We start from the raw sequence: 25449 nt of genomic DNA on the forward strand, positions 1-25449 counted from the left end.
GAGCTCCACGCGGGGTCAAACTCACGAACCGAACCGTGAGATTATGACCTGAGCCAAAGCCGGACGCTTAACTGACTGAGTCACCCAGGCACCCCTGCAAGGCCATTTTTGACTGATACTACTCAAATAGTGACCCAGAAACCAACGGCATCAGCATCACCTGGGATATTGTTAAAAATGTAGATTCTCAGTCCAAATCCGTGATCTCCTGATGTAGAATTTCTGGGGTGAGACACAAGTACCTGTGCCTTCCCAGAGTCCCCCAGGTGATTCATGGAACATTAAAATCTGAGAGACAATAAATAAATAAATAAATAAATAAATAAATAAATAAATAAATAAATAAATAATCTGAGAGGCACTGGTAGAGAGAACAGACTTGTGGCTTTTTAATAAAAACAATTTTGTTTCTCTCTGGCTGAATTCCGCATCCTTCAGATACCAGATAGCCACATGGCTCTCTCTCTCTCTCTCATGATTCAAGTCTCTGTTCAAATGTGGGAGAAGCCTCCATGACAGAAACTTATTCTGTAACGGCCCCTCCTTTCATCTCTTCTTCTCTCTCTTTTAAAATGATCGTGCTGGGGCGCCTGGGTGGCGCAGTCGGTTAAGCGTCCGACTTCAGCCAGGTCACGATCTCGCGGTCCGGGAGTTCGAGCCCCGCGTCGGGCTCTGGGCTGATGGCTCGGAGCCTGGAGCCTGTTTCCGATTCTGTGTCTCCCTCTCTCTCTGCCCCTCCCCCGTTCATGCTCTGTCTCTCTCTGTCCCCAAAATAAATAAACGTTGAAAAAAAAAATTTTAAATGATCATGTTTTTTATTGATTGATTTTCAAATATCGAACCACCCATGTAACAGGAATAAATCCCACTTGATCGTGGTGAATGACTTTTTAAATGTATTGTTGGATTTGCTTTGCTGATATATGCAGAGGGTTTTTTGCATCTGTGTTCATCAGAGAGATTGGCCTGCAGTTCTCTCTTTTTTTGAGATGTCTTTGTCTGGTTTTGGTATTGAGGTAATGGTGTCCTAATAGAATAAATTTGGAAGTTTTCCTTCCTTTTCTGTTTTTTTTTTTTTTTTTTTTTTGAGTAGTTTGAGAAGAAGAAGTATTAACTCTTATTTAGATGTTTAGTAGAATTCAGGGTGCCTGAGTGGCTCAGTTAGTTAGGCATTTGACTCTCGGTTTCAGCTCAGGTCTTGACCTCACAGTTTGGGGGTTCAAGCCCTGTGTGAGGCTCTGCTGACGGCATGGAGCCTGCATAAGATTATTTCTTTCCTTCTCTCTCTGCCCCTCCCACACTCTCTCCCAAAAATAAACATAAAAAAAAAAAATGTTGAGTAGAATTCACCTGTGAAGCCTTCTAGTCCTGAACTTTTGTTTTTTGAGAGTTGGTTACTGATTCAATTTCTTTGCTGGTGATAGGTTTGTTCAAATGTTCTGTTTCTTCCTGTTTCAGTTTTGGTAGGTGATATGTTTCTAGGGGTTTGTCTATTTCTTCTGGGTTGTTCAATTTGTTGGCATATAGTTTTTCATAATATTCTCATAATTGTTCATATTTCTGTGGTTTTGGCTATTTCTCCTGTGTCATTTGTGATTTTATTTGAGTCCTTTCCCCCACTTTTTTCTTTATAAGGCTGCTAGACATTTATCAATTTTACTGATTTTTTTCCCCAAAGAACCAGCTACTGGTTTTATTGATCAGTTGTTTTCTTTCTCCATCATTTAGTTCTACTCTGATCTTTAATATTTCCTTTCTTCTGCTGGTTTTAGGTTTTATTTGTTGTTCTGTTTCTAGCTCCGTTAGATGTAAATCTAAGTTGTATGAGATTTTTCTTTTTTTAAAAAAAAATATGTATTTTTTTACCATTTATTCATTTTTTGATAGAGATAGAGAGTGAGTGGGGGAGGGGTAGAGAGAGAGGGAGACAGAATCTGAAGCAAGCTCCAGACTCTGAACTGAGAGCACAAAGCCCGATTCGGGGTTCGAACTCACGGACCATGACGTCATGACCTGAGCTGAAGTCGGAAGCTTAACCCACTGAGCCACCCAGGTGCCCCAGAGATTTTTCTTGCCTCTTGAGGTAGGCCTGTATTTCTTTAAACTTCCCTCTTGGGGGCGCCTGAGTGGCTCGGTGGGTTTAGTGTCCAACTTCAGCTTACGTCAGGATCTCAGGGTTCATGGGTGCAAGCCCCATGTCGGGCTCTGTGCTGAAAGCTCAGCCTGGAGCCTGGTTGGGATTCTATGTCTCCCTCTCTCTCTGCCCCTCCCCTGCTCATGCTCTCTCTCTCTCTCTCTCTCTCTCTCTCAGAAATAAATAAACATTAAAAAAAAATAAAAAAAATAAAGACTTTTAAACTTCCTCTTGAACTGCTTTTGCTGCATCCCAAAGGTTCTTAACAGTTGTGTTTCCATTTTCATTTGTTTCCATGTACTTTTGGATTTCTTCTTTTATTTCCCGTTTGACCCGTTCATTGTTCAGTAGCATGTTATTTAACCTCCCATGTATTTGTGGTCTTTCCAGGTTTTTCCTTGTGGTTGGCTTCTGGTTTCATAGAGTTGTGGTCAGAAAGATGCATGGTATGACTTACTGAATTTATTAAGGTTTGTTTTGTGGCCTTAAATCTGATCTCTTCTGGAGAATGTCCCACGTGCACTTGAAAAGAATGTGTATTCTGCTATTTTAGGATAGAAGGTTTTGAATATATCTGTTAAATCCATCTGTTCCAGTGTGTCATTCAATGCTATTGTTTCCTTGTTGATTTTCTGTTGGGATGATCTATTCATTGATGTAAGTAGGGTGTTAAAGTCCCCTAGTATTATTGTATTATTATGGATTAGTGCCTTTATGTTTGCTAATAACTGTTTTAGGTACTTAGGTACTTTCATATTGGGTGCATAAATATTTACAATTGTTATATTTTCTTGTTGGATTATCCCCTTTATTATTATATAGTATCCTTCTTTGTCCCTTGTTACAGTCTTTGTTTTAAAAGCCATTTTGTATTTAGGGTATTGCAATTCCAGTTTTCTTTTGACATCCATTTGCATGATAAAGGTTTCTCCATCCCCTCACTTTTTAAAACATTAATTAATTAATTAATTTTATTTTTTAAGTAAGCCTCATGCCCAGCATGGAGTCCAACGCAGGACTTGAACTCATGACCCTGAGATCAGGACCTGAGCTGAGATAGTCTGACATTTACCCAACTGAGCCACCCGGGGGCTCCACCATCCCCTCACTTTCAGTCTGCAGGTGCCCCCTCACTTTCAGTGTTTAGGTGTCGGTCTCCTGTAGGCAGCATTTAAATGGGTCTTGTTTTTTTAACCATTCTGTCACCCTGTGTCTTTTGATTGGAGCATTTAGTCCATTTACATTCAGAGTAAATATATACTTATTGCCATTTTATTACCTGTTTTGTCATTGTTTCTTAAGGTTTTCTCTGATCCTTTCTTGTCTTTCTCCCTTTTGTGGTTTGGTCATTTTCTTTAGTGCTATATTTGGATGGCTCTGTCTTTATTCTTTGCATATTTATTAGTGGTTTTTCATTTGTGGTTACCATTAGGTTTGTATATGATCTCTTTTGCAGATAGCAGTCTGTATTAAGTCGATGGCCTTTTATGTTTGAACCCATTCTTTTCTCCTCTCCTCCCCATGTTTTAGGTCTGTGGTGTCATGTCTTACATCCTTTCGTGAGCTCCTTTTTTTTACCTTTATTTTACAAAAGTAGTCAATTTTTACTGCTTTTGTGTTCCTACCTTCTTACTGTCGCTTTTGGTATTTCCTTTCCACTCAGAGAGTCCCCTTTAATGTTTCTTGCAGGGCTGGTTTAGTGCTCATGAACTTCTTTAGTGTTTGTCTGGAAACCTCCTTATCTCTCCTCCTGTCCTTTTTTTTGTTTTTAATTTTAGAGAGAGAGAGTATGTGGATGGGGGAGGGACAGAAAGAGAGGGAGAGAGAGAATCTTAAGCAGGTTCAGTCCCCTGCGGTGGGCTCCACGACCCTGAGATCATGACCTGAACCAAAATCCAGAGTTGGACGCTCAACCGACTGAGCCACCTAGGTGTCCCTCTCCTTCTATTCTGAATGACAACCTTGCTAGATAGAATATTCTTGGCTGTAGGTTTTCTCCAGTCAGCACATTGAATATATAACGCCACTCCCTTCTGGCTTGGAAAGTTTCTTTTTTCTTTTCTTTTCTTTTCTTTTCTTTTCTTTTCTTTTCTTTTTTAAACTTTTAACGTTTATTTATTTTTGAGACAGAGAGAGACAGAGCATGAACGGGGGAGGGGCAGAGAGAGAGGGAGACACAGAATCGGAAGCAGGCTCCAGGCTCTGAGCCGCCAGCACAGAGTCTGACGCGGGGCTTGAACTCACGGACCGTGAGATCATGACCTGAGCCGAAGTCGGATGCTCAACCGGCTGAGCCACCCAGGTGCCCCTCTTTTCTTTTTTTTAAAGTTTATTTATTTTGAGAGAGAGAAAGAGAGAGACAGACAGAATCCGAAGCAGAGTCCACGAGGTCAGTGCAGAGCCCCACACGGGGTTTTGACCCACAAACTGTGAGATCGTGACCTGAGTTGAGATCGAGAGTCAGATGCTTAACCAACTGAGCCACTCAGGTGCCCCGGGCTTGGAAAATTTCTGCTGAAAATCCCTTGATAGCCTTATGGGGTTTCCCTTGTTCATAACGGTCTTCTTTTGTCCTGCTGCTTAAAATTTTTTTTAAAAATTTTGTATGTTTGCCATTTTAGTTACAACATGTCTTGGTATGGATCTGCTCTTGTTGATTTTGTTGGGCATTCTCTGTGCCTCCTGGTTCTGGATATCTGTTTCCTTCCCCAGATTAGGGAAGTTTTCAGCTATTATCTCTTCAAATAAATTTTCTGCCCCCTTTTCTCTAATTCTGGGACGCCTATAATGCAAACGTTGCTAATGTTTGATGGAGTTGTAGAGTTCCCTAAGTGTATTCTTGTTTTGCATGATTCTTTTTTCTCTCTTTTGTTCAGCTTGATTGCTTTCCTTTACTCTTTTAGGTCATTAATCCGTTCCTCTGCTTCTTCCAGCCTGCTCTTCATTCCATCAAGCGTGTTTCTTGTTTCATTCACTGAGCCCTTAATCTCTATGTTACTCTTTATCTCTGTGATAATGGTCTTACTGAAGTCTTTCACTCTTTTCTCAAGTCCAATGAGTATCTTTATGATCATTCCTGTAAATTCTCTATTAGGCATGGTACTTGAATCTGTGTCACTTTTATCTCTGGCCATGAGCTTGTTCTGGTCTTTCGTTTGGAACATATTCCTCCGTGTTCTCATTTTGTCTGGGTCTCTGCGCCTGTTTCTCGGTGTTAGGAAAATCAGCTACATCTCCTGTAGTTGATGGTTATGGGCTCACGAAGAAGAGGTCCTCCAGTTCGTGCAACGTAGTGTCCTCTGTTTTCCCAGGGCCTGGTGCTTCCGGAGTGTCTCCAGTGTGTGCTGTGTGCACTCTGCTTGGTTTAAGCAAGAGCTTAGGGGCGCCTGGGTGGCGCAGTCGGTTGAGCGTCCGACTTCAGCCAGGTTACGATCTCGCGGTCCGTGAGTTCGAGCCCCGCGTCGGGCTCTGGGCTGATGGCTCAGAGCCTGGAGCCTGTTTCCGATTCTATGTCTCCCTCTCTCTGCCCCTCCCCCGTTCATGCCCTGTCTCTCTCTGTCCCAAAAATAAATAAACGTTGAAAAAAAAATAAAATAAAAAAAATAAATAAAAAAATAAAAAAGAGCTTAAATTTAAAGAGTGTCAGTGCTGCTCTGGTTCTTGCAGGTGGCTCTGTGTTTACGCTAAGGGGTGGGGGATGAAAATGGCACCTGCCAGCTTCTTTGTTCCGGGAGGGCCTCTCCGTGAATGCTGCCTCTCTGGAACACACTCCGAGATGAGCTAATAACCTCCCCACTGTGTGTGCCCCAGGCGCGCTTCAGATTGCTGTTGCCACGTTGGGTGTCTGTGGTCTGGTTCTGTGCTGCCTTCTCTCCGAGAGCAGTCCCGGTGTCTCCCGGCTGTCCCCAAGCCAAGCCTGCTGACCTTTAATACTCCAGGCTTTCAGGGCGCCTGGGTGGCTCAGTCAGTTAGGCGTCCGACTTTGGCTCAGGTCGTGATCTTGTGGTTCATGGGTCCGGGCCCCCGTGGGGCTCTGTGCTGACAGCTCAGAGCCTGCAGCCTGCTTCGGATTCTGTGTCTCCCGCTCTCTACCCCTCCCATGCTTACTCACGATCTCTGTGTGTGTTTCTCTACATCAAAAGCAAATAAACACTGAAACGAAACAAAACAAAAAAACCCCACCAGGCTTTCAGCCTCGCTGGTTGCAAGAATTCAGCTTCTCTTTCTTTCCAAGCCCACGGCTCTGGGGATTCATTGTCCCTGTGCGTCCCCTGCGTGCCAGTCTGTCCCTCGCCTTCTGTGCAACTGTGGCTCCCCCTTCACCACTGAGGCCATCATCTGTTTCTCTCCAAAACTGTATCTCCACACTTCCTAACATCTTCAGCCGGGCTTCTCCTCCACCCTTAGTGGAGTTTGTGCTACCATTGTTCAGGTTGATTTCTGGGGTATTTAGGATGGTTTCGTAGTTACCTAGTTGTGTTCGTGGGAGGAGGTGAGCTTAGGGGCCTCCTACTCCGCCCCCATCTCCCCCTCTCCAAGAAGGAGGTGACTCTTGACGTGGCTCTCCTAACAGTGCTCTCTGGCCCCAGCCACTTCCCCCTCGAGTCTCTCTGCTGAAAGAGTAATCTGTTTCCAACACAGAAGGAATCTTTTTACCCTCCCTCAAGGCCTTTGCTGCTTTCCTGCTGAAATGCAGATAAAACTGGGACGCACCTCACCATAGTTTGTTTTTTATGTTTACTTTTGAGATACAGGGGCAGAGTGTGAGCAGGGGAGGGGCAGTGAGCGAGGGAGACCCAGAATCCGAAGCAGGCTCCAGGCTCTGAGCTGTCAGCACGGGGCTTGAACCCACAAACCGTGAGATCATGACCTGAGCCGAAGTAAGACATCTAAGCCACCTGAGCCACCCAGGCGCCCCACATCACCATAATTTGAATCCTGCTTACCTGCTTATCTGTTGCTGCCTCTTGTTTGTATTCACTCCCATCATAACATATGTTCTCATGAGGTTTTCTAGCGATTCTGCTTCTTTTTGGCTAACAGAACTCCATCGTCCCCCACAGCTCAGCTAAAGCCCTGTTTATGTAGGACCTGCTGTGTGGGCCGTGGGGCACCAGACCCTGTGCCCTACTCTGCCCTGTAGCAGTGTGTGATCACCAGACCGTGAGCAAGTTGGCACTGGGTAATTGTCTTCCTTTCAGGGAGGTTTCCCTGAGTGTTCAGTGAATTAGTAAACTCAGTTATTTAATGAAGAGTTTATAAATTAGCCTGTCTAATGGTTAACTATGTAGGCAGTGGGTTGGTGGTTCTGAATATTTTGATGGACACATTCTGTGGATTTTGTATCAGAAGTTCATGTAGGCACTGACTGTGAAGAGCAGACATCACCTTCTAAGATGGCATTTAAGAAAATTCAGAGGCTCTTTTCCTTCCACAGATGACCTTGGTCTTGCAAATATCGTGAAAGAGCTGGAGGAAAAAGTTAGAAATAAAACCCCCACTCTCCAAATCCTCCCAACTGGGATCAGCCTCAAAATTTTACAACTCAAAAAAAAAAATCTCAGACCAATGAGTCTTGTCTTCCGTGTGCCTCCGCCTGTCTGCCTGGTGGCAGGTTCATTCGTCAAGACACTGACACTGACTGCTGAGTGACTCCTGAGCAGTTTCTGTTACAAGCGCTGTTTCAGGTGCTTGAGCTGTAAAGCTGGGTAGGTGTTAATGACGAGGTTGATTTACCGATTATGTTCCTCCCCCCCATAGGTGATGGAAAGATCTCCCCACGGAGCCCTCTTAACGAACAGAAGTTGTTGGGCAAGCAGTCAGAACCAAGTGAATCACAAATCCTGAAAGGGTATTTCTTCCAGGATTAGGAAGTCTTCCACTGCCCTTTTCCCTACTAGCGTTCTCGTATCTAAAGATGGCGCAGTCACTAATAGTAATTAACAAATTGTCCAGCAGTGAACCAGCAATATAACCTGAGCACTTTCAGTTTCCACCCTCCCAGGATCAGAATCCTACCCTGAGAGCTACAAGCAGAACTTGTATTCAGGCCACCAGTGTGGCTGGGTGGGTCGTTCACTGCCCGGGGGCTCTCGCCTGGAAGGGGAGTGGTCTCTGGAATCTAGCCCACACACTGCTCAGCAAACAGTGCTCAGCTGCATCCACCCTGAGGAAAGGGGTGGGGGGCGGGGGGTCCTTGACGGTTCCGTGTAAAGCGGCTATATGGGTAACCCGTATTGAATGTTTTAGCTGCAGACTCTGTTTCAAATGTTTGATGTATAGTCACGTAGGCTGAGTACCCTTCCCCTGGGGTTGGTAGTATTATTGTTGTCATTATCATTATTGTTTCCAATTTATAGATTGGAATTTGAGGCACAAAGTAGTAGCAAGTTGGGGATGCCACTGTTCCCGTCCTGGTTGTCTGATTCCAGAGCCTGCGCCCTTCACGACTCTGTTCTCTTCTCCCTCAACTAGATCCTGTGGCTTCAGAGTCCTCTTCCTGTTTCTGTGTCTATCATCCTTAGCTCTCAGGCTCTCGTATCCCTTTCTGTGAGACCTTAGAGTCCCGTCTGCTTGTTTTTGTCTTTACAAACCAGAGGGACAAGACCTAGAATGCTGGTTCTGGGGTGAGAGCTGGATTCCGATTCCGCCCCTGCATCTTGACCTTACCAAGCCTCAGCTTCCTCGTCTATTAAATAGGAGCGACTGTCCTCATCATCATCGTTGATTAAGAACTTCCTAAAATGCCAGGTACAAAGCCAAGGGCATTGCGTGGATCCACTTATTTATTCTCCCACAATACTCCTATGACTGAAATTCTGTTTTTATTTCCTTGTTAATAGCTAAGGATGGGCTCAGACGTGTAGGTGATTGGACCAAAGTCACACGACTTGTACAAGAGTAGCTTCCTCACAGGTACGTGGGTAGCACCTCAGTGAAACTGCGCATGCCAAGCGCTCTGCCGGGTCCCTGACGTGTACTCGGCACCTATGTAATGTCACACATTGCCATTTTTGTTGTTTTTAACCATTTTCTATGATTACTGTAGCTTGTGAGTTCGAATGACCTATTGATTGCCTAACTTACAGTTAAACGAATCTTGCAGGGTCACAGGCTTTTATTAATTTGTCTTCCGTCTTCATGAGAGTTTATACATATATATATATATTTTTTTTTAATTAATTTATTTATTTTGAGAGAGGGAGAACGTGAGCAGGGGAGGGGCAGAGAGAGAACGAGAGAGAGAGAACCCCAAGCAGGCTCCAAGCGGTCAGCACAGAGCTCGACACAGGGCTCGTACCCGCGAACGTGAGCTCACGACCTGAGTCGAAACCAAGAATGGGACGCTTAACTGACTGAGCTGCACAGACGCCCCTTGATATGGAGTCCTTTTTAAGGCCCTACTGTTAAACAGAGTAAACTTTACATGATCTCATATCTTTCAAAAAATAGTCGTCCGTAAAAAAAAAAAAAACAAAACAGTTGTCTGCATAGTCAAATTCACAGAGAGAAAGTAGAATAGTGGTTACCAGGGGTAGAGGGGAGGGGTGATGGGGAGCTGCTGTTTAAAAATTTTTTTTTTTTTTCAACATTTATTTATTTTTGGGACAGAGAGAGACAGAGCATGAACGGGGGAGGGGCAGAGAGAGAGGGAGACACAGAATCGGAAACAGGCTCCAGGCTCCGAGCCATCAGCCCAGAGCCCGACGCGGGGCTCGAACTCACGGACCGCGAGATCGTGACCTGGCTGAAGTCGGACGCTTAACCGACTGTGCCACCCAGGCGCCCCGGGAGCTGCTGTTTAATGGATACAGAGTTTAGTTGAGGATGGTGAAAAAATTCTTGAGTTGGATGGTGGTGCTGGTTCACAACAAGAGGAATGCATGTAATGAACTGTATAGTACTTTAAAATGGTTTAAAATGGTAAATTTAGTGTTATGTATATTTTACACAGGGAAAAAAGTCATCCACGTAATCTTAAATATTATTGCAAAGTCATCACGTTAAGAATGACCGACCAAGATGGGGCGCCCGGGTGGCTCAGTCAGTTGAGCATCCGACTTCGGCTCAGGTCATGATCTCGTGGTTTGTGGGTTCGAGCCCCACATCGGGCTCTGTGCTGACAGCTCAGAGCCTGGAGCCTGCTTCGGAGTCTGTGTCTCTCTCTCTCTCTGCCCCTCCCCCACTCATGCTCTGTGTCTCTCTGTCTCAGAAATAAATAAACATTAAAAAAAAAAATAAATCAATAAATAAAAAAAGAATGACCGACCAAGAGAGATACCATATTTCAGAGGTTACAGGTGGTTTTCATAGGACAGAACAACAGCCTCTAAAGACACCATTGATAGAAACCATTTATGAGGACAGGTTTGGTTTTTTTTTTTTTTTTTTTTTTTTTTTAAATTTTTTTTTTTAACGTTTTATTTATTTTTGAGACAGAGAGAGACAGAGCATGAACGGGGGAGGGGCAGAGAGAGAGGGAGACACAGAATCAGAAGCAGGCTCCAGGCTCTGAGCCATCAGCCCAGAGCCCGACGCGGGGCTCGAACTCACGGACCGCGAGATCGTGACCTGGCTGAAGTCGGACGCTTAACCGACTGAGCCACCCAGGCGCCCTGGTTTTTTTTTTTAATGTTTTTATTTATTTTTGAGAGAGACAATGTGTGAGTGGGGGAGGGGCAGAGAGAGAGGGAGACACAGAATCTGAAGCAGGCTCCAGGCTCTGAGCTGTCCGCACAGAGCCCAGTGCTGGGCTTGATCCCACAAACTGCAAGATCACGACCTGAGCCACAGTCGGACGCTTAACCGACTGACCCACCCAGGCGCTTTGGGGACAGGTTTTATGTTAGCGAATGTTACCTGCTTTTCTGCAGCTACTGAGAAATAAGGTACTCTGAAAGGGTTCTGTGTGCTTTGTGCCTGCTGGTTTAATTCTTAAAACAGTCCTATGAGGTAGGCATTGTTAATCCCTCCATTTTTGCAGGTGAAGGAATTCAGGCACGGAGATATTAATAATTTGTCCAAGATTTCACAACTAATAAGTAGCAGTACCATGAGCCTAAAACATTTGGCCCCAGAGACTGCTCTCTTAACTTGACTGTCAATTTCCACCTTCCCTAGGATCAGATTCATACCCTGAGAGTGACAAGGAGAACTTATATTAGGACCACCGTGTGTGCTTAGGTGGTTGTCCCTTGTGCAGGGGCTCTCGGCTGAGGGGGTGGGTGGTCTCTGGAATCCAACCCACGCTCTGCTCATCGAGCCCCCTGAGGAAACGGCGCTTTTGCAAGTTCATGTAAAGCATGAAACCTAGGTAGTGATGTGTGTTAGCCATATAGGTTGGCGACAGTCTTGGCCAGACTCTGATGGTTTTGTTTTCTCCTTCCTCTTCCCTTTTTTTTTGCCTTCTCAGGACTCAGCCCTTCCCTAGAAGTAGAAGGAGGACAAAATGACCAAGTTCAAGGTGAGTTGGGCTTCCTTTCTAGATTTGAAATTACTGTCTCATTTCTCAATGATTAGTTGCATCCTTGAAAACAATAGATTAATAGGCCTTTCAAAACCTCTTCTGTGCCAGAGGATCACTACTTCCTACTTTGGTGTGGTTTAATTTTTTTTTTTAATGTTTATTTATTCTTGAGAGACAGCAAGCCACGGAGGGGCAGAGAGAGAGAGAGAGAGAGAGAGAGAGAGAGAGAGAGAGAGGATGCGAAGCAGGCTCCACGTTGTCAGTGCAGAGCCCAGCATGGGACTCAAACTCACGAACTGCCAGATCATGATCTGAGTTCAAGTTGGATGTTTAACTGACGGAGCCACCCAAGAGCCGCTAATACAGTTTAATTTTTGTTGTTTTATTTTATCTTTCATAATTTCACGAATAAAATAGAGGAGAAAAGTGAATAGCAGTGAAAAACGCCTCCCTAATTTTACTTATAAAAACTGTTTTCATTTTCCCATGTCCTTTCCCTCGTAGGCATTGGTTCCTGTATATATATTTTTTTAATTATTATTTTTTTTTAACATTTATTTATTTATTTTTGAGACAGAGAGAGACAGAGCATGAATGGGGGAGGGGCAGAGAGAGAGGGAGACACAGAATCCAAAACAGGCTCCAGGCTCTGAGCGGTCAGCACAGAGCCTGATGCGGGGCTCGAACTCACTGACCGCGAGATCGTGACCTGAGCCGAAGTCGGACGCTTAACCGACCGAGCCACCCAGGCACCCTGGTAACTGTATATTTTTAATAGTTACAGAAAAATTCTCAAATTATGCCTTTTCTAATTAATACAAATATATTTTCTACATTTATTTTATTTATTTATTTTTTTTACATTTAGTTATTTTTGAGAGACAGAGACAGAGCATGAGTGGGGGAGGGGCAGACAAAGAGGGAGACACAAGATCCAAAGCAGGCTCCAGGCTCTGAGCTGTCAGCACAGAGCCTTATGCGGGACTCGAACCCACGAACTGTGAGATCATGACCTGAGCCAAAGTCGGACACCTAACCGACTGAGCCATCCAGGTGCCCCTATTTCCTACATTTTTAATGGCTACATTATATTCCCTTATATTGATGTAGTCTGTGTGTATGTCTCATAACTTTTACCCCATTCACGGACATTCAGGTAGTTAAGAATTTTTACTATTTTATTTATTTTAATGTTTTATTTATTTTTGAGAGAGAGTGCAAGTCGGGGAGGGGCAGAGAGAGAGGGAGACAGGATCCCAAGCAGTGAGCAGTGACAGCAGTGAGCCTGATGTGGGGCTTGAACTCACGAACCGTCAGATCATGGCCTGAGCCAAAGTTGGGTGCTCAACCGACTGAGCCACCCAGGCGCCCCCAGAATTTTTACTATTTCAAAGGACATTGTTATGATGAGCACCAGCTATTGTATAGAAGTGCCGAATCACTGTATCATACACCTGAGACTAATATTACACTGTATGTTAACTAACTGGGATTTAACAAAAATTTAAAAAAATGAAAACTAGGAAAGTAAAATTATAATAAATTCTGATTTTGACATACTTAAAAAAGAACATTGTAGTAACAGTTGGCCTAACGTAAACCATTTTCCTCAAAAAGGAATTTTGAGGAGTTTGCCATTTGTTGTTCTTAATGTTTTTAGGAATGTAAATTGAAAAAGTACCTTTGATAGGCAAAATCCTCAGGGATATTGAATGTAGAATACTCAGATATGACAGTGCAACCAGGTATAACTGATGCTTTGCACAGAGAGAACATTCTTCCATATTTTCCCATAAGAAAGCTAGATACTTGGGGCGTCTGGGTAGCTCAGTCAGTTAAGCATCCAACTTCAGCTCAGGTCATGATATTGTGGTTCACGAGTTCAAGCCCCACGTCGGGCTCTGTGCTGACAGCTCAGAGCCTGGAGCCTGCTTCGGATTCTATGTCTCCCTCTCTTTCTACCACAACCCTGCTCACGCTCTGTCTCTCTGTTTCTCAAAAATAAATAAACATTAAAAAAAATTAAAAAAAAAGAAAGCTAGATTCTTTCTCATCCATGTCCGAATCCTATCATGTACATGTTTTATTTACTGATTTATATTTTTTTATTTGGGTATTGATTGATTTTTATCAAAGTAATAATGTGCTTTTTTTTCCCCCTCCCTCTTTTTTATTCTTTTCAGTTTTTTATTTAAATTTTCGTTAGAATAGTGTTGGTTTCAGAAGTAGAATTCAGTGATTGATCACTTACATACCACACCCAGTGCCTTTCCCAACAAGTGTCCTCCTGTACCCATCACCCATCCAGCCCATCCCTCTCCCACCTCCCTCCATCAACTCTCAGTGTGTTCTCTATCATGAAGAGCCTTTTATGGTTTGTTTCTTCCTCTTTTTCCTTTTTTTCCCCCCTCCCATATGTTCATTTGTTTCTTAATTCCACAGATGAGTGAAATCATATGGTATTTGTCTTTCTGCTACTTACTTACTAGCATAATACCCTCTGGCTCCATCCGCGTCGTGGCAAATGGCAAGATTTCATTCTTTTTGATGGCTCGGTAGTATTCCATTAGAAGGTACTTAATTTTATAAAGTCCAGTAGCACAGGGAGACATTCCAGATGCTTTTCTTACTGCGTTTAGCTTCCGACTGACCTTAAGAGGCAGTACTTTGTCTCCTCTGCATTTTAATTACAGAGACACAGGAGTGTAGAATTTCAGAAAACGGTTTAAGTTCACACAGGAAAGCAAAGGTCTAACTGACCCAAAAAGACTCCGTGGAGTTTTATTTGGATAAAGAGGGAGGCAAGGGCAAACAATTCTCCCGTCAGGGTCTTGGCCCTTCTACGTGCACTTGGTTGCCCTATGCATGGAAGACAGCACAGATGATACTGCCTCTACGTGGTCACTCTTCAGAGGCTCCTTCTTTAGGATCTCTGATGCTCGTTCAGGACGCTTGGATGTGCAGGGCTCCGGCGATGAACACACAATTCTCATATGAAAAGTTAAGACGGGGGGCGCCTGGGTGGCTCAGTCGGTTAATCATCCAACTTTGGCTCAGGTCATGATCCCAAGACTTGTAACTTCAAACCCTGAGTCAGACTGTGTGCTGACAGCTCACAGCCCGGAGCCTGCTTCGGATTCTGTGTCTCCCTCTCTCTCTGCCCCTCCCCTGCCCTCATGCTGTCTTGCTGTCTCTCAAAAATAAATAAACATTAAAAATTTTAAAAAAAGAAAAGTTAAGACAGTACCGTGCATCAGCAATTCTTGACCGTGGGTGATCTTTGCCCCCAGGCAGTGTCTGGAAACATTTCTGGCGTCACCACTTGAGGGAGGCTTCTGGCTTCCAGTGCATAGAAGCCCGGGATGCTGGTAAACATCTTGCGGTGCGTGAGACAGGCCCCCGCCCCAACAACAAACATTATCTGGCCCAAAATGTGTGTGTCGTGTCAAGGTCGAGAAACCATGCAGTGCACGAAGCTATACAAGAACAATAGCAAAACGTGGGTGACAGTATTTAAATATGTTTAAAAAAAAAAAAAGCTTCAAATCTCTAATAGAAATTTTGCAGTCATAAAGTAAAACTCTGGTTGGGCTATGAGCAAAGAACATTAACTGGCAATGTACTGAAGCAAAAAATAAAAGATGGCCAGTAAATATATGAAAATACGATAGCTCGTTAATTACCGAATTAGTACGAAAAGAACAAGTTGCTTTTCGCTGATCAAATTTCTTAGGACTCAGAAACACTGGTTATATTCAGTGTTGCGTATGATGTGGAGAATCAGGGATGTTTATATTCTCTTGGGGGAAGCGTAAAATACGGAGAAAGTTGAAAAGAAAACCTGGCGTTGTACATAGTAGTTTTGAAGTGGCATATTCTTCAACACTGCAATTTTTACTCCTTGGAACTTATCCTAGGAAAAGAATTAGACGGGAGGCTAGGATTTATGGAAAAGGTTGTTCTTTTCAGTATTCATTTTGAAAAGAAAAGAATGCCAGGTAAGACAGTATGTATTATTTGAAATGTTTAATCAGATAGTAGTGAAAATCTGTGGGGTCTGAAAATCGGGAACCACTTTGTACCCACCCTTTCCAGTTTTCTCAGTGCTCTTCCTCTGAGTGGCCATCGGGCGCAAGATTGAGCTTATGTGTGCTTGATGTTGTAGGAGGCGGTGACGTTCAAGGACGTGGCTGTGGTCTTCACCGAGGAGGAGCTGGGGCTGCTTGACCCCGCCCAGAAGAAGCTGTATGGAGACGTGATGCTGGAGAACTTCCGGAACCTGCTCTCTCTGGGTGAGGACAGGTGCTCTGTGACTGAATGTCACCCCCTCTGTGTGTTTTATTTACCCTCCGATGTGTGGGGCTTTGGAGCTCTTGACCTGGTTTCCAGTGTTCTAATCAGCATAAGACGCAGAGAGGGCATTTTTCTGGTCCTTCCCCCCCCCCCGCCCCCAACAAAGTTTGTGTTTTGTACATGAGCCATAAATTGACGCCTGACTGCTGTATCCACATTTTTGGCTTTTCTCCAAGTTGTGGTCATTTCCAATTAGTGGGTCGTGACACATATTTAGGGTATTGTACCAGCATTTTTAAAGTTTATTTATTTATTTTGAGTGACAGAGCGTGCGTGGGGGAGGGGCCAAGAGAGTGGGGGGACAGAGAATCCCAAGCAGGCTCTGGGCTGTCACACAGAGCCTGATGCGGGGCTTGAACTCACGAACCGTGAGATCATGACCTGAGCCAAAAACCAAAAGTCAGATGCTTAATTGACTGAGCCACCCAGGCTCCCCTATACCAGTATTTTTAATGAAATACAATAGGGTAGGGCACCTGGGTGGCTCAGTCAGTTAAGCATCAGACTTTGGCTCAGGTCATGATCTCACAGTCTGTGGATTCAAGCCCCGTGTCGGACTCTGTGCGGACAGCTCAGAGCCTGGAGCCTGTTTCAGATTCTGTGTCTCCCTCTCTTTCTGCCCCTCCCCTGCTCACACTCTGTCTCTTTCTCTGTCTCTCTCCAAAATAAGTAAACATTAAAAAAATTAAAAAGAAAAAAGAACTACAATAGGGTAGAAAACGTCAGAGCCCTTGGCAATAACTACACATTGCAGCAGCAAAAACTACAGCCAGTTGCTGAAAATTGTGTGAGCAGTGGCGGAAAAAATCTGAAGAAAACAGACATTTTTTTACCCCGGTAGTTCATACTTAGATCTACATATCCTGGATTTTTGCAATAAAATGTCGTCCTCTGATGCATCATAATTAACAGTTTGGAAAACACTAATTCTGATGTCCTAAACATGGTGTGGTGAAAACGCATGTGTTGTGATTTTGGCCTCTACTATATTAATTTAAAATGTTTGTCCTTGCCTTTCCACAGGGCACCAACCCTTCACACCAGATGCAGTACCCCAGTTCAAGAGGGGAGGAAGGCTTTGGATGATAAAGGCAGCAACCCAGAGCCACGGCTCCTCAGGTGAGAGCCATGCGGCTCAGTCTGTCACGTCTCTTGTCACCTCCACAGCTCTGGAGCGGGTCGCGGTCAGTGCCTTGTCTCTGAATTTCTGCAGCAGTTTTTAGCACTCTCCCTCTCTCCTTTGCTCATTTACAGTTGTTCTCCACTGGAAGTGACTCTTTTTTATTTTTATTGTAGAGAGAGCGAGAGCAGGGGAGAGGGGCAGACAGAGAAAGAACCTTAAGCAGGCTCCACCCTCCACACGGAGCCCGACACGGGGCTCCACCCCACGACCCTGGTATCATGACCTGAGCTGAAATCAAGAGTCAGGTGCTCAAGCGGACGGAGCCCCCCAGGAGCCCCTCGAAGTGATTCTTTTGCATGTGTGTCAGGTCTTGTCAGGCCTCTGCTTGAACCTCTGGTAGCTTCTTACCTGATTCAGAGTAGAATCCAAGTACTTACAGTGACTTCTGATGTCCCACCTGTCTGCTCCTTGCTCATCCTCCATCCCTCTGCAGACGTGACCTGTCGCTTTCCCCCATGCCTGTCTGTTCCGTCCAGTTTTGTCACTCTGCTATGCTACCCGTGGCCCGGCCTCGTCACCCTCTACCTGTTCTTCCTTCTGTCATCCTCTTGGCCCCTCCCTTACTTCGCGTAAGTCCTTCTCAAATCCTAACATCATAAGAAAGACCTTCCGTGCCCACTGTGTTCCTGACCCCTTCTTCTTCCCCCGTTCTCCTTTCCCTTACCCCGACTGATTTGGTGGCTAGGCATTGATCACCGCTTACCATATTAACATATATTTTTGCTTCGCTCACTCTATTCTCACTAGAATGTAATTATCAGGAGAGAAGAAATTCTGTTGCCTTTATTGCTATATCCTCAGTGTGTAGATCAGACTTGGCAGAGGACAGGTGTGCTATAAATATTTGTTGTGTGAATGAATGAGCTGATAATGGTTACATGGACTTTTTCCCATTAGTCGTGGACGTACTTAAAGGCTGTTAAACAGAAATGTGTGGTGAAGGCATCGTCTGGAACAGCCCGTGATTATCGTGATTATCTAATCGAATATAATTGATTAGGTCCTTTTAGATATGTGTAGTTTGTATCCATTAAACCATATCCGATGACAGCTTAACTTTGCACTTGTAACCACAGCGAATATCATTTCAGCTCTGTGGCTTTCCTGCAGGTTTTAGTAGTTAATCCTACTGTCTGAGTGAAGAACCACTTTTTAGAATGAAGAATCTGATAGCCACTTTTGAGGCAGGTCTCCTATTAAGGAAAGTATCAGATATTAACTAGCTTTCAAGTTAGTCTTTCCCTTTGTCGGTTTTCCTCATGGCAACCACCAACCTCATCCAAACAGTTAAAGAAAACGATGTCACCAACCAATATCCCTGTGTGTGTGTGTGTGTGTGTGTGTGTGTGTGTGTGTGTGTGCGCGTGTATATAGTTCTAACATGCATTTTATATAGAGAAACCTTTACTTACAAAGCACTTCTAATATTTTACTATTCTGCTAATGCTGGTCATCAGCCACTAAATTTATTTCAGACTCACTGAGTCCAACCTGTAGCTTGTAAAACAGTGGTGTTGTCCATACAGGAACATGTTTCTGTATCCATCAGTTTGACAGCCTGCTTTCGGAGTCATTATTCCTGAGGCTCTAAATATTGACTCCTATATGAAGAAGGAAAAGTTTTACACACATAGGAAGGGATTACAAAAATTCAGAAGGGGGTGCCTCGGTGGCTCAGTCGGTTAAGCATCTGACTCTTGATGTTGGCTCAGGTCATGATCTCACAGTTTGTGAGTTCAAACCCCATGTCGGGTTCTGCACTGACAGTGTGGAGCCTGCTTGGGATTCTCTCTCCCTCTCTCTCTGCCCCTCCGCCTCATGTGTGTGTGCTTGTGCCTTCTCTCTCTCAAAAATAGATAAGTAAACACTGAAAAAAATTTTTTCACAAGCAATTGATCCATAGGCCCCACGGCCGCTTGTATGCCTTATGCTTTTTTTTTTTTTTTCCTTCTTTCCTCTCAAGCGATTCTTGCCATGATTTTATGATCAACATGATTTTATCATCAGCAACATCCACTTAGGTTAGCCCTGCCTCTGGTGAAGCCTTTCAGCTTCCCAGCAAAGTTGCTGCTTCCATTCCTGTTATGGGTAACTTCCTTGAAAACGCTCTTTTACTTTTGTAACAGAGCTCAGACTCTCGCAAAGAAGTCAAACTGGGGCTTATTTGTGTGTTCAACATGTACTTACGGAACGCTGCCATCTGGGAGTGCTGATAAAGCAACGAATGATCTAAGTGCTCGTCCTGGTGGATATTGCATTCAGGTGGGAGAAGACATAAAACAAAACGATAAAGGGCATAGATAGTGCATCTGATGTAATACGTGCCATGTAAAAACAACACAGGGTAGGGGCGCCTGGGTGGCGCAGTCGGTTAAGCGTCCGACTTCAGCCAGGTCACGATCTCGCGGTCCGTGAGTTCGAGCCCCGCGTCGGGCTCTGGGCTGATGGCTCAGAGCCTGGAGCCTGTTTCCGATTCTGTGACTCCCTCTCTCGCTGCCCCTCCCCCGTTCATGCTCTGTCTCTCTCTGTCCCAAAAATAAATAAACGTTGAAAAAAAAAAAAAAATTAAAAAAAAAAAAAAAAAAAAAAAAAAAAAAAAAAAAAAACACAGGGTAAGGTGAATGCCGAGAAGGTTGCTGGGGGTGTCAAGGGATAGGGAGAATTTCCTGCTGGATGCTGGATGGTGAAAGAGGCCTCACTGATGAGGTGTTATTTGAAGAGAGAGCTGAAAAGAAGTAGGTAGCAAGCTCTATAGTTTATTGACGGAACAGAGTCCCAAGGAGAACATAGCTCTTCCTGACTGATCCTGACGTGGAGAATCCACGCCATGCCCTGCTCCTTCTCACAGGTTCTTGCTCTGTTCTAAAAGATGAGCATCTCAGGGGGACCTGGTGGCTCAGTCAGTTAAGTGTCCGACTTCAGCTCACGTCATGGTCTTATGGCTTGTGGGTTCGAGCCCCGCATCGGGCTGTGTGTTGACAGCCCAGAGCCTGGAGCCTGCTTCGGATTCTGTGTGTGTGTGTCTCTCTCTCTCTGCCCCTCCTCTGTTCACGGTCTGTCTCTCTCTCTCTCAAAAAAATAAATAAATATTAAAAAAATTTTTTTAAATGAATGAAAATAAAAGATGAGCTTCTGATTTTCCACTCTTTTTTTTCCCCCCGAGGTGATAGGAACTTTATTGCTATGAGGTTTTAGAATAATGTATGCTAGTACCGTAAACCTCTTCCCCGATGGCCGTCCTGAAGGACATTTTCCTGCTTATACTCTGAATTTCAGGCACTTGGGTGATAAGGTCTGTTCTCCCAAACACCTGTCTTTCCAACCAACCCAGTACATCAAGGCTTCTAACATGGAATAAAGTCCAATGAAATAATTTGAAGCAAAGGTTTTCAGATGTGTCTTCGGCACATCTTCTGATCGTCTGTCTGTAAGGGTCCTGCTGGACATTTTGAGCATTTGGTCAGATGTGGATGCAGTAGGCAGAATTACGTGGAGACTATTTATCGGACACCTGGTTTAGCAAAGAAGAGAAAGCTTTTAGGTGGGTGCAGCTTCGTCTTTGGAAAGATTCCCTGGGAAGTGTTTTTCTTGATCTGCAATCACCAATTCATACTACATACTACATATCTCATTAAGGTGTAGTGAATAGGAGCCTGGTGGACCACCCCTAGGTTTTCGATGATAAAAATGGCAGGGTGTCACAGACTTTGAATCTGGAGTTCTCTCTTGTCCAGCAAGAGAGCGGACGCAGACTTGAATATGAGAGAGGCTAATGTCCGGGAGGAGACAAGCGTCCCGAGTAAGGGTCCTTGTTCGTATTTATTAGGATCGGATGGCTTACAAGTGTGATGGACATGCAGAAAGCGAAGGTGAAACAGTGAACGTTAACTCCTGTGTGTGAGACAAAGGGAGTTTCAGAGGTATGAAGTGTTAGGGGTTGGGGTTAAGACAAATCAGAGTCCTGGTGCCGAGCAGACAGCCGTTTACCGCAGGCACCAGGCACCGTGTCTGTTTATCTTAAATTTCTAGGGGCCAAGACAAATAGAGCATGCTAACTCAGGGCTAACAAGGCCTTTTTCTCACCAGTTAGCTCTGGGCACTTCCACCTGGTGGCGGCTTTCCACTCTATGCTTTGTTTTACTTCATGATAAATCCTGGGCACTTTTGCCCTGCTGTGGCGGCTTTCTGCCTCTAACTGTTCCCCTACCTGTTCTTAGACACTTGCATCCTTTGGAAGCGGCTTTCCGCTCTATGCTTTGTTCTGTGCTTGGCTTTTTCACCCTGTGGCAGCTTTCCACCTCAACCTTGTTAACCCATTGGTGCAAGCTCAGGGAATTCTTAAACTTATTCCCTACAGTGTGGCGCCTGGGTGGCTCGGTCGGTCAAGTGTCCCACTTTGGCTCAGGTCATGATCTCACGGTTCATGAGTTTGAGCCCCGCATGGAGCTCACTGCTCTCAGCACAGAGACTGCTTGGGATCCTCTGTCCTCCTCCCACCCCTTCCCTGCTCCCGCTCTCTCTCAAAAATGAATAAACATTTTTAAAAAACGGTACCTTCTCCTGGTTCATGTTAAGCCTTCGGGTGTGGGCCTTAAGTTTATAACCTTGGTACCTCTGACCAAAGCATTTAATGTGCCCCATCTCTAAATTCTCTTTATCCTTTTAGGAGACAGGAATCTAAATGATGCGGAGACTCTTCAGGAAATTGGATTAAAGTACCTGCCACATGAAGAGCTTTTCTGCTCGCAAATCTGGCAACAGGTTACAAAGGAGTTAATCCAGAGCCAAGATGCCATGGTAAATATCCAAGGAACTGGCTCTCAGCTGGAAAAACAGGGTGATGCACTCTATAAAGATGGGGAGTTTGGTAAAGGCTTTAATCAGACTTCGTGTCTTCAAATTCACCACAGAGACCACACAGGAGGAAACCCCTATAAGGGGGGAGAGTGTGAGAATGGTCTCATTGAGCACTCTCATCTTCAGACTCACCAGACAGCCCATGTGGGAGAGAAGCCCTATAAATGTGGAAAATGTGGAAACACCTTCCGCCGACTTTCCAGCCTTGAAGCCCATCAGAGAGTCCACAGCAGGGAGAAATCGTACAAACGCGATACATCGCGTAAGGGTCTCCGACAGAGGTCACATCTTCGCCATCCGCAGAGAGCCCCCCCTGGAGAGAATCCACACAAGTACGAGGAGTGTGGGAGGAGCGTCCGGAGAAGCTCCCAGTGTCAAGCTCCTCTGATAGTCCGCACGTTGGAGAAACCTTATAAATGTGAGGAGTGCGGGCAGAGCTTCAGTCAGGGCTCGTATCTTCAAGTCCACCAGAGAGTCCACGTGGGAAAGAAACCCTATAGATGTGAAGAGTGTGGGAAGGGCTTCAGTTGGCGTTCGCGACTGCAGGCTCACCAGCGAATCCACACAGGAGAGAAACCATACAAATGCGAGGCCTGTGGCAAGGGCTTTAGTTACAGCTCACACCTTAACATCCATTGTCGAATCCACACAGGAGAGAAACCCTATAAATGTGAAGAGTGTGGGAAAGGCTTCAGTGTGGGCTCACACCTTCAGGCCCATCAGGTCAGCCACACTGGAGAGAAACCTTACAAATGCGAGGAGTGTGGGAAGGGCTTCTGTCGGGCCTCAAATCTTCTGGACCATCAGAGAGGCCACACTGGTGAGAAACCATATCAGTGTGATGCCTGCGGAAAGGGCTTCAGTCGTAGCTCGGATTTTAACATTCACTTTAGAGTCCATACGGGAGAGAAACCCTATAAATGTGAGGAGTGTGGGAAGGGCTTCAGTCAGGCCTCAAATCTTCTGGCCCATCAAAGAGGCCACACTGGAGAAAAACCGTACAAGTGTGGTACGTGTGGGAAGGGCTTCAGCCGGAGTTCAGATCTTAACGTTCATTGTAGAATCCACACGGGAGAGAAACCCTATAAATGTGAGAAGTGTGGTAAGGCCTTCAGTCAGTTCTCGAGTCTTCAAGTGCACCAGAGAGTCCACACTGGAGAGAAACCGTATCAGTGTGCGGAGTGTGGGAAGGGCTTCAGCGTGGGTTCACAGCTCCAAGCCCATCAGAGGTGCCACACTGGAGAGAAGCCGTACCAATGTGAGGAGTGTGGGAAAGGATTCTGTCGGGCCTCGAATTTTCTGGCTCATCGTGGCGTCCACACGGGAGAGAAACCGTACCGGTGTGACGTGTGCGGTAAGCGCTTCAGACAGAGATCCTATCTTCAAGCCCACCAGAGGGTCCACACTGGGGAGAAACCATACAAGTGTGAGGAGTGCGGGAAGGTCTTCAGTTGGAGCTCATACCTTCAAGCCCATCAGAGAGTCCACACTGGAGAGAAACCATACAAGTGTGAGGAGTGTGGGAAGGGGTTCAGTTGGAGCTCAAGCCTTATAATTCATCAGCGAGTGCATGCTGACGATGAGGGTGATAAAGACTTTCCCACCTCGGAGGATTCGCGCAGGAAGGAAGCTCCAGAAAAGTGATAATGTTTTAATACCTCAAATGGGTGCTGAAACAATCCCGTTACCAGACCTGTCATAGGAGACAAAACATTTGTTGAAAGAGAGTCAGTATTTCAGCCGGAGCTCCGCATGTCTCAGTGGTTGGGCGACCACATAGCAGAGAAGCCTCATGAGAGCGGAGACTTAAAGTAAGGGCTTCATTTAGAACGTTGACACGTAGCAGATGTGACACAGAAGAGAGGCTTAGGAGGGATGAGTCCGTCTTCCGCTAGAATATAAGCTCCAGGAGAGTAGAGATGCGTCGGCTGCCAAATCTATTCAGCCTTTCAGTGCCTCACACGTTGTAGGTGTTCGGTAACGTTCAATCAGTGTAGGGAGAAGAGTCATCGTTGAGATTTTTTCTTCGGTTCGTCTTGCAAAATGTCTATGAGATGTACTTAGAAGAAGAATCTGCAAGGCTTAGAGGACACGTAAATTAGGCATGTGGGCTCATTTCCCCAACCCTGCAGGTCCTGTGAACTGGTGTTTCTCAGCCTGTCAGGAGGTCCAAAAATCAATTCAGTGGGTTGTAACCAGCACTTATGTGTGCGGATACTTTATTGAGGTATAATTTGCATGCAGTAACATGCATAAATCTCAAGTGTACAGCTTCCTGAAGTTTTGCAAATGTATAACACTTGTGTAATCCTCACCCAAATTGATGTGTGCAGTATTTCTATTAAACCAGACTGTTTCCTCGTGTGCATTTCTAGTCATTCCCACCTCCAGTGGCGACAAAGATGGTTTTTATACCTCACGTTGGTTGAGGCTGTTCTTGGACTTCCTGTGGCTTCAGTATGTACTCTTTTATGTCTGGATTCTTTGGATCAAACATGATCATCAAACATGAAAGCAAAGTTGAAAAAATTCAGTATCCATGAGAAAAATTCCTCAGGGAGATAAGAGCCTTCTATGAAAATTCTACAAGTTAGCATTCTTTAAATTTTTTTTTTTAATGTTTATTTATTTCTGAGACAGAGACAGAGCATGAGCAGGGGAGGGACAGAGAGAGAGGGAGGCAGAATCTGAAGCAGGATCCAGGCTCAGAGCTGTCGGCACAGAGCCCAACGCGGGGCTTGAACCCACGAACCCTGAGATCACGACCTGAGCCAAAGTCAGACACTTCACCGACTGAGCCCCCCAGGCACCCCTACAAGTTAGCATTCTTTTTAAAATTATTATTAAGGATTAATTTATATGCAGCAAATTGACCCTTTGGTGTAGGGTTCTGTGTTTTGGCAAATGATTACTATTGTATCACCACCCCAACAGTCAAGACATTTAACAGTTCCATGACCCCCTTGCCCTGAAATTCCTTTGTACTCTCGTGGTCAGCCCCTTCCCTATCACCCCTCCCTACCTTTGGCAACCATCTACCTGCTCTCTGTATGCATAGTTTACTTTTTCTGGAATGTCCTAAAATGGAATCATTCAGACTGTAGTCTTTGGAGTCTGGCTTCTCCCACTTAATGCCTCTGAGATTCATCGATCTTGATGTGCGGATTGCTAGTCATTCCCCTTGTCGCTGAGTCGTGTTCTGTTACAGGGATGTACCACGTTTGGTTTACCCATTTATCACTTCAAGGATATTTGAGTTTCCAGTTGTTAGTGGTGATAAAGAAAACAGTGACTAGTGTTTGCATACAGGGCCGTGTATCAACACAAGTTTTCTTTGTCTTTGTAAATACTTAAGAGGGGGGTTGTATGCATGTTCAACTGTATGGAAAAGCTAACGGCTCTAAAATGGATGTACCGTTTTGTAGTCCCACCATCAGTGCGTATCAAAGTTTTGTT

At 44.9% G+C, this 25449-nt stretch overlaps 1 protein-coding gene across 7 annotated transcripts in view; it reads left to right on the top strand.

The window, feature by feature from the left end:
- ZNF45 (zinc finger protein 45) overlaps positions 1-24357 on the top strand; it is a 31453-nt gene extending 7096 nt beyond the window's left edge. For 3 of the 7 annotated variants that reach the window (XM_047834947.1, XM_047834950.1, XM_047834949.1), the window contains exons 2-7: positions 8731-8884; positions 8977-9049; positions 11547-11597; positions 15766-15892; positions 16977-17072; positions 21803-24357. In XM_047834947.1, coding sequence (XP_047690903.1) covers positions 11583-11597; positions 15766-15892; positions 16977-17072; positions 21803-23637 — 2073 coding nt within the window. In that variant the 5' untranslated portion in view covers positions 8731-8884; positions 8977-9049; positions 11547-11582 and the 3' untranslated portion in view covers positions 23638-24357. Of the gene's footprint in view, positions 1-6984; positions 8885-8976; positions 9050-11546; positions 11598-14890; positions 14983-15765; positions 15893-16976; positions 17073-21802 lie in introns of those variants that run through there. The other 4 variants (XM_047834953.1, XM_047834948.1, XM_047834951.1 and 1 more) reach the window with 4 other exon arrangements.
- Positions 24358-25449: the final 1092 nt, after the last annotated feature.

This window comes from Prionailurus viverrinus, chromosome E2 (genome assembly GCF_022837055.1).
Source record: "Prionailurus viverrinus isolate Anna chromosome E2, UM_Priviv_1.0, whole genome shotgun sequence".
NCBI classification, from domain to species: domain Eukaryota; kingdom Metazoa; phylum Chordata; class Mammalia; order Carnivora; family Felidae; genus Prionailurus; species Prionailurus viverrinus.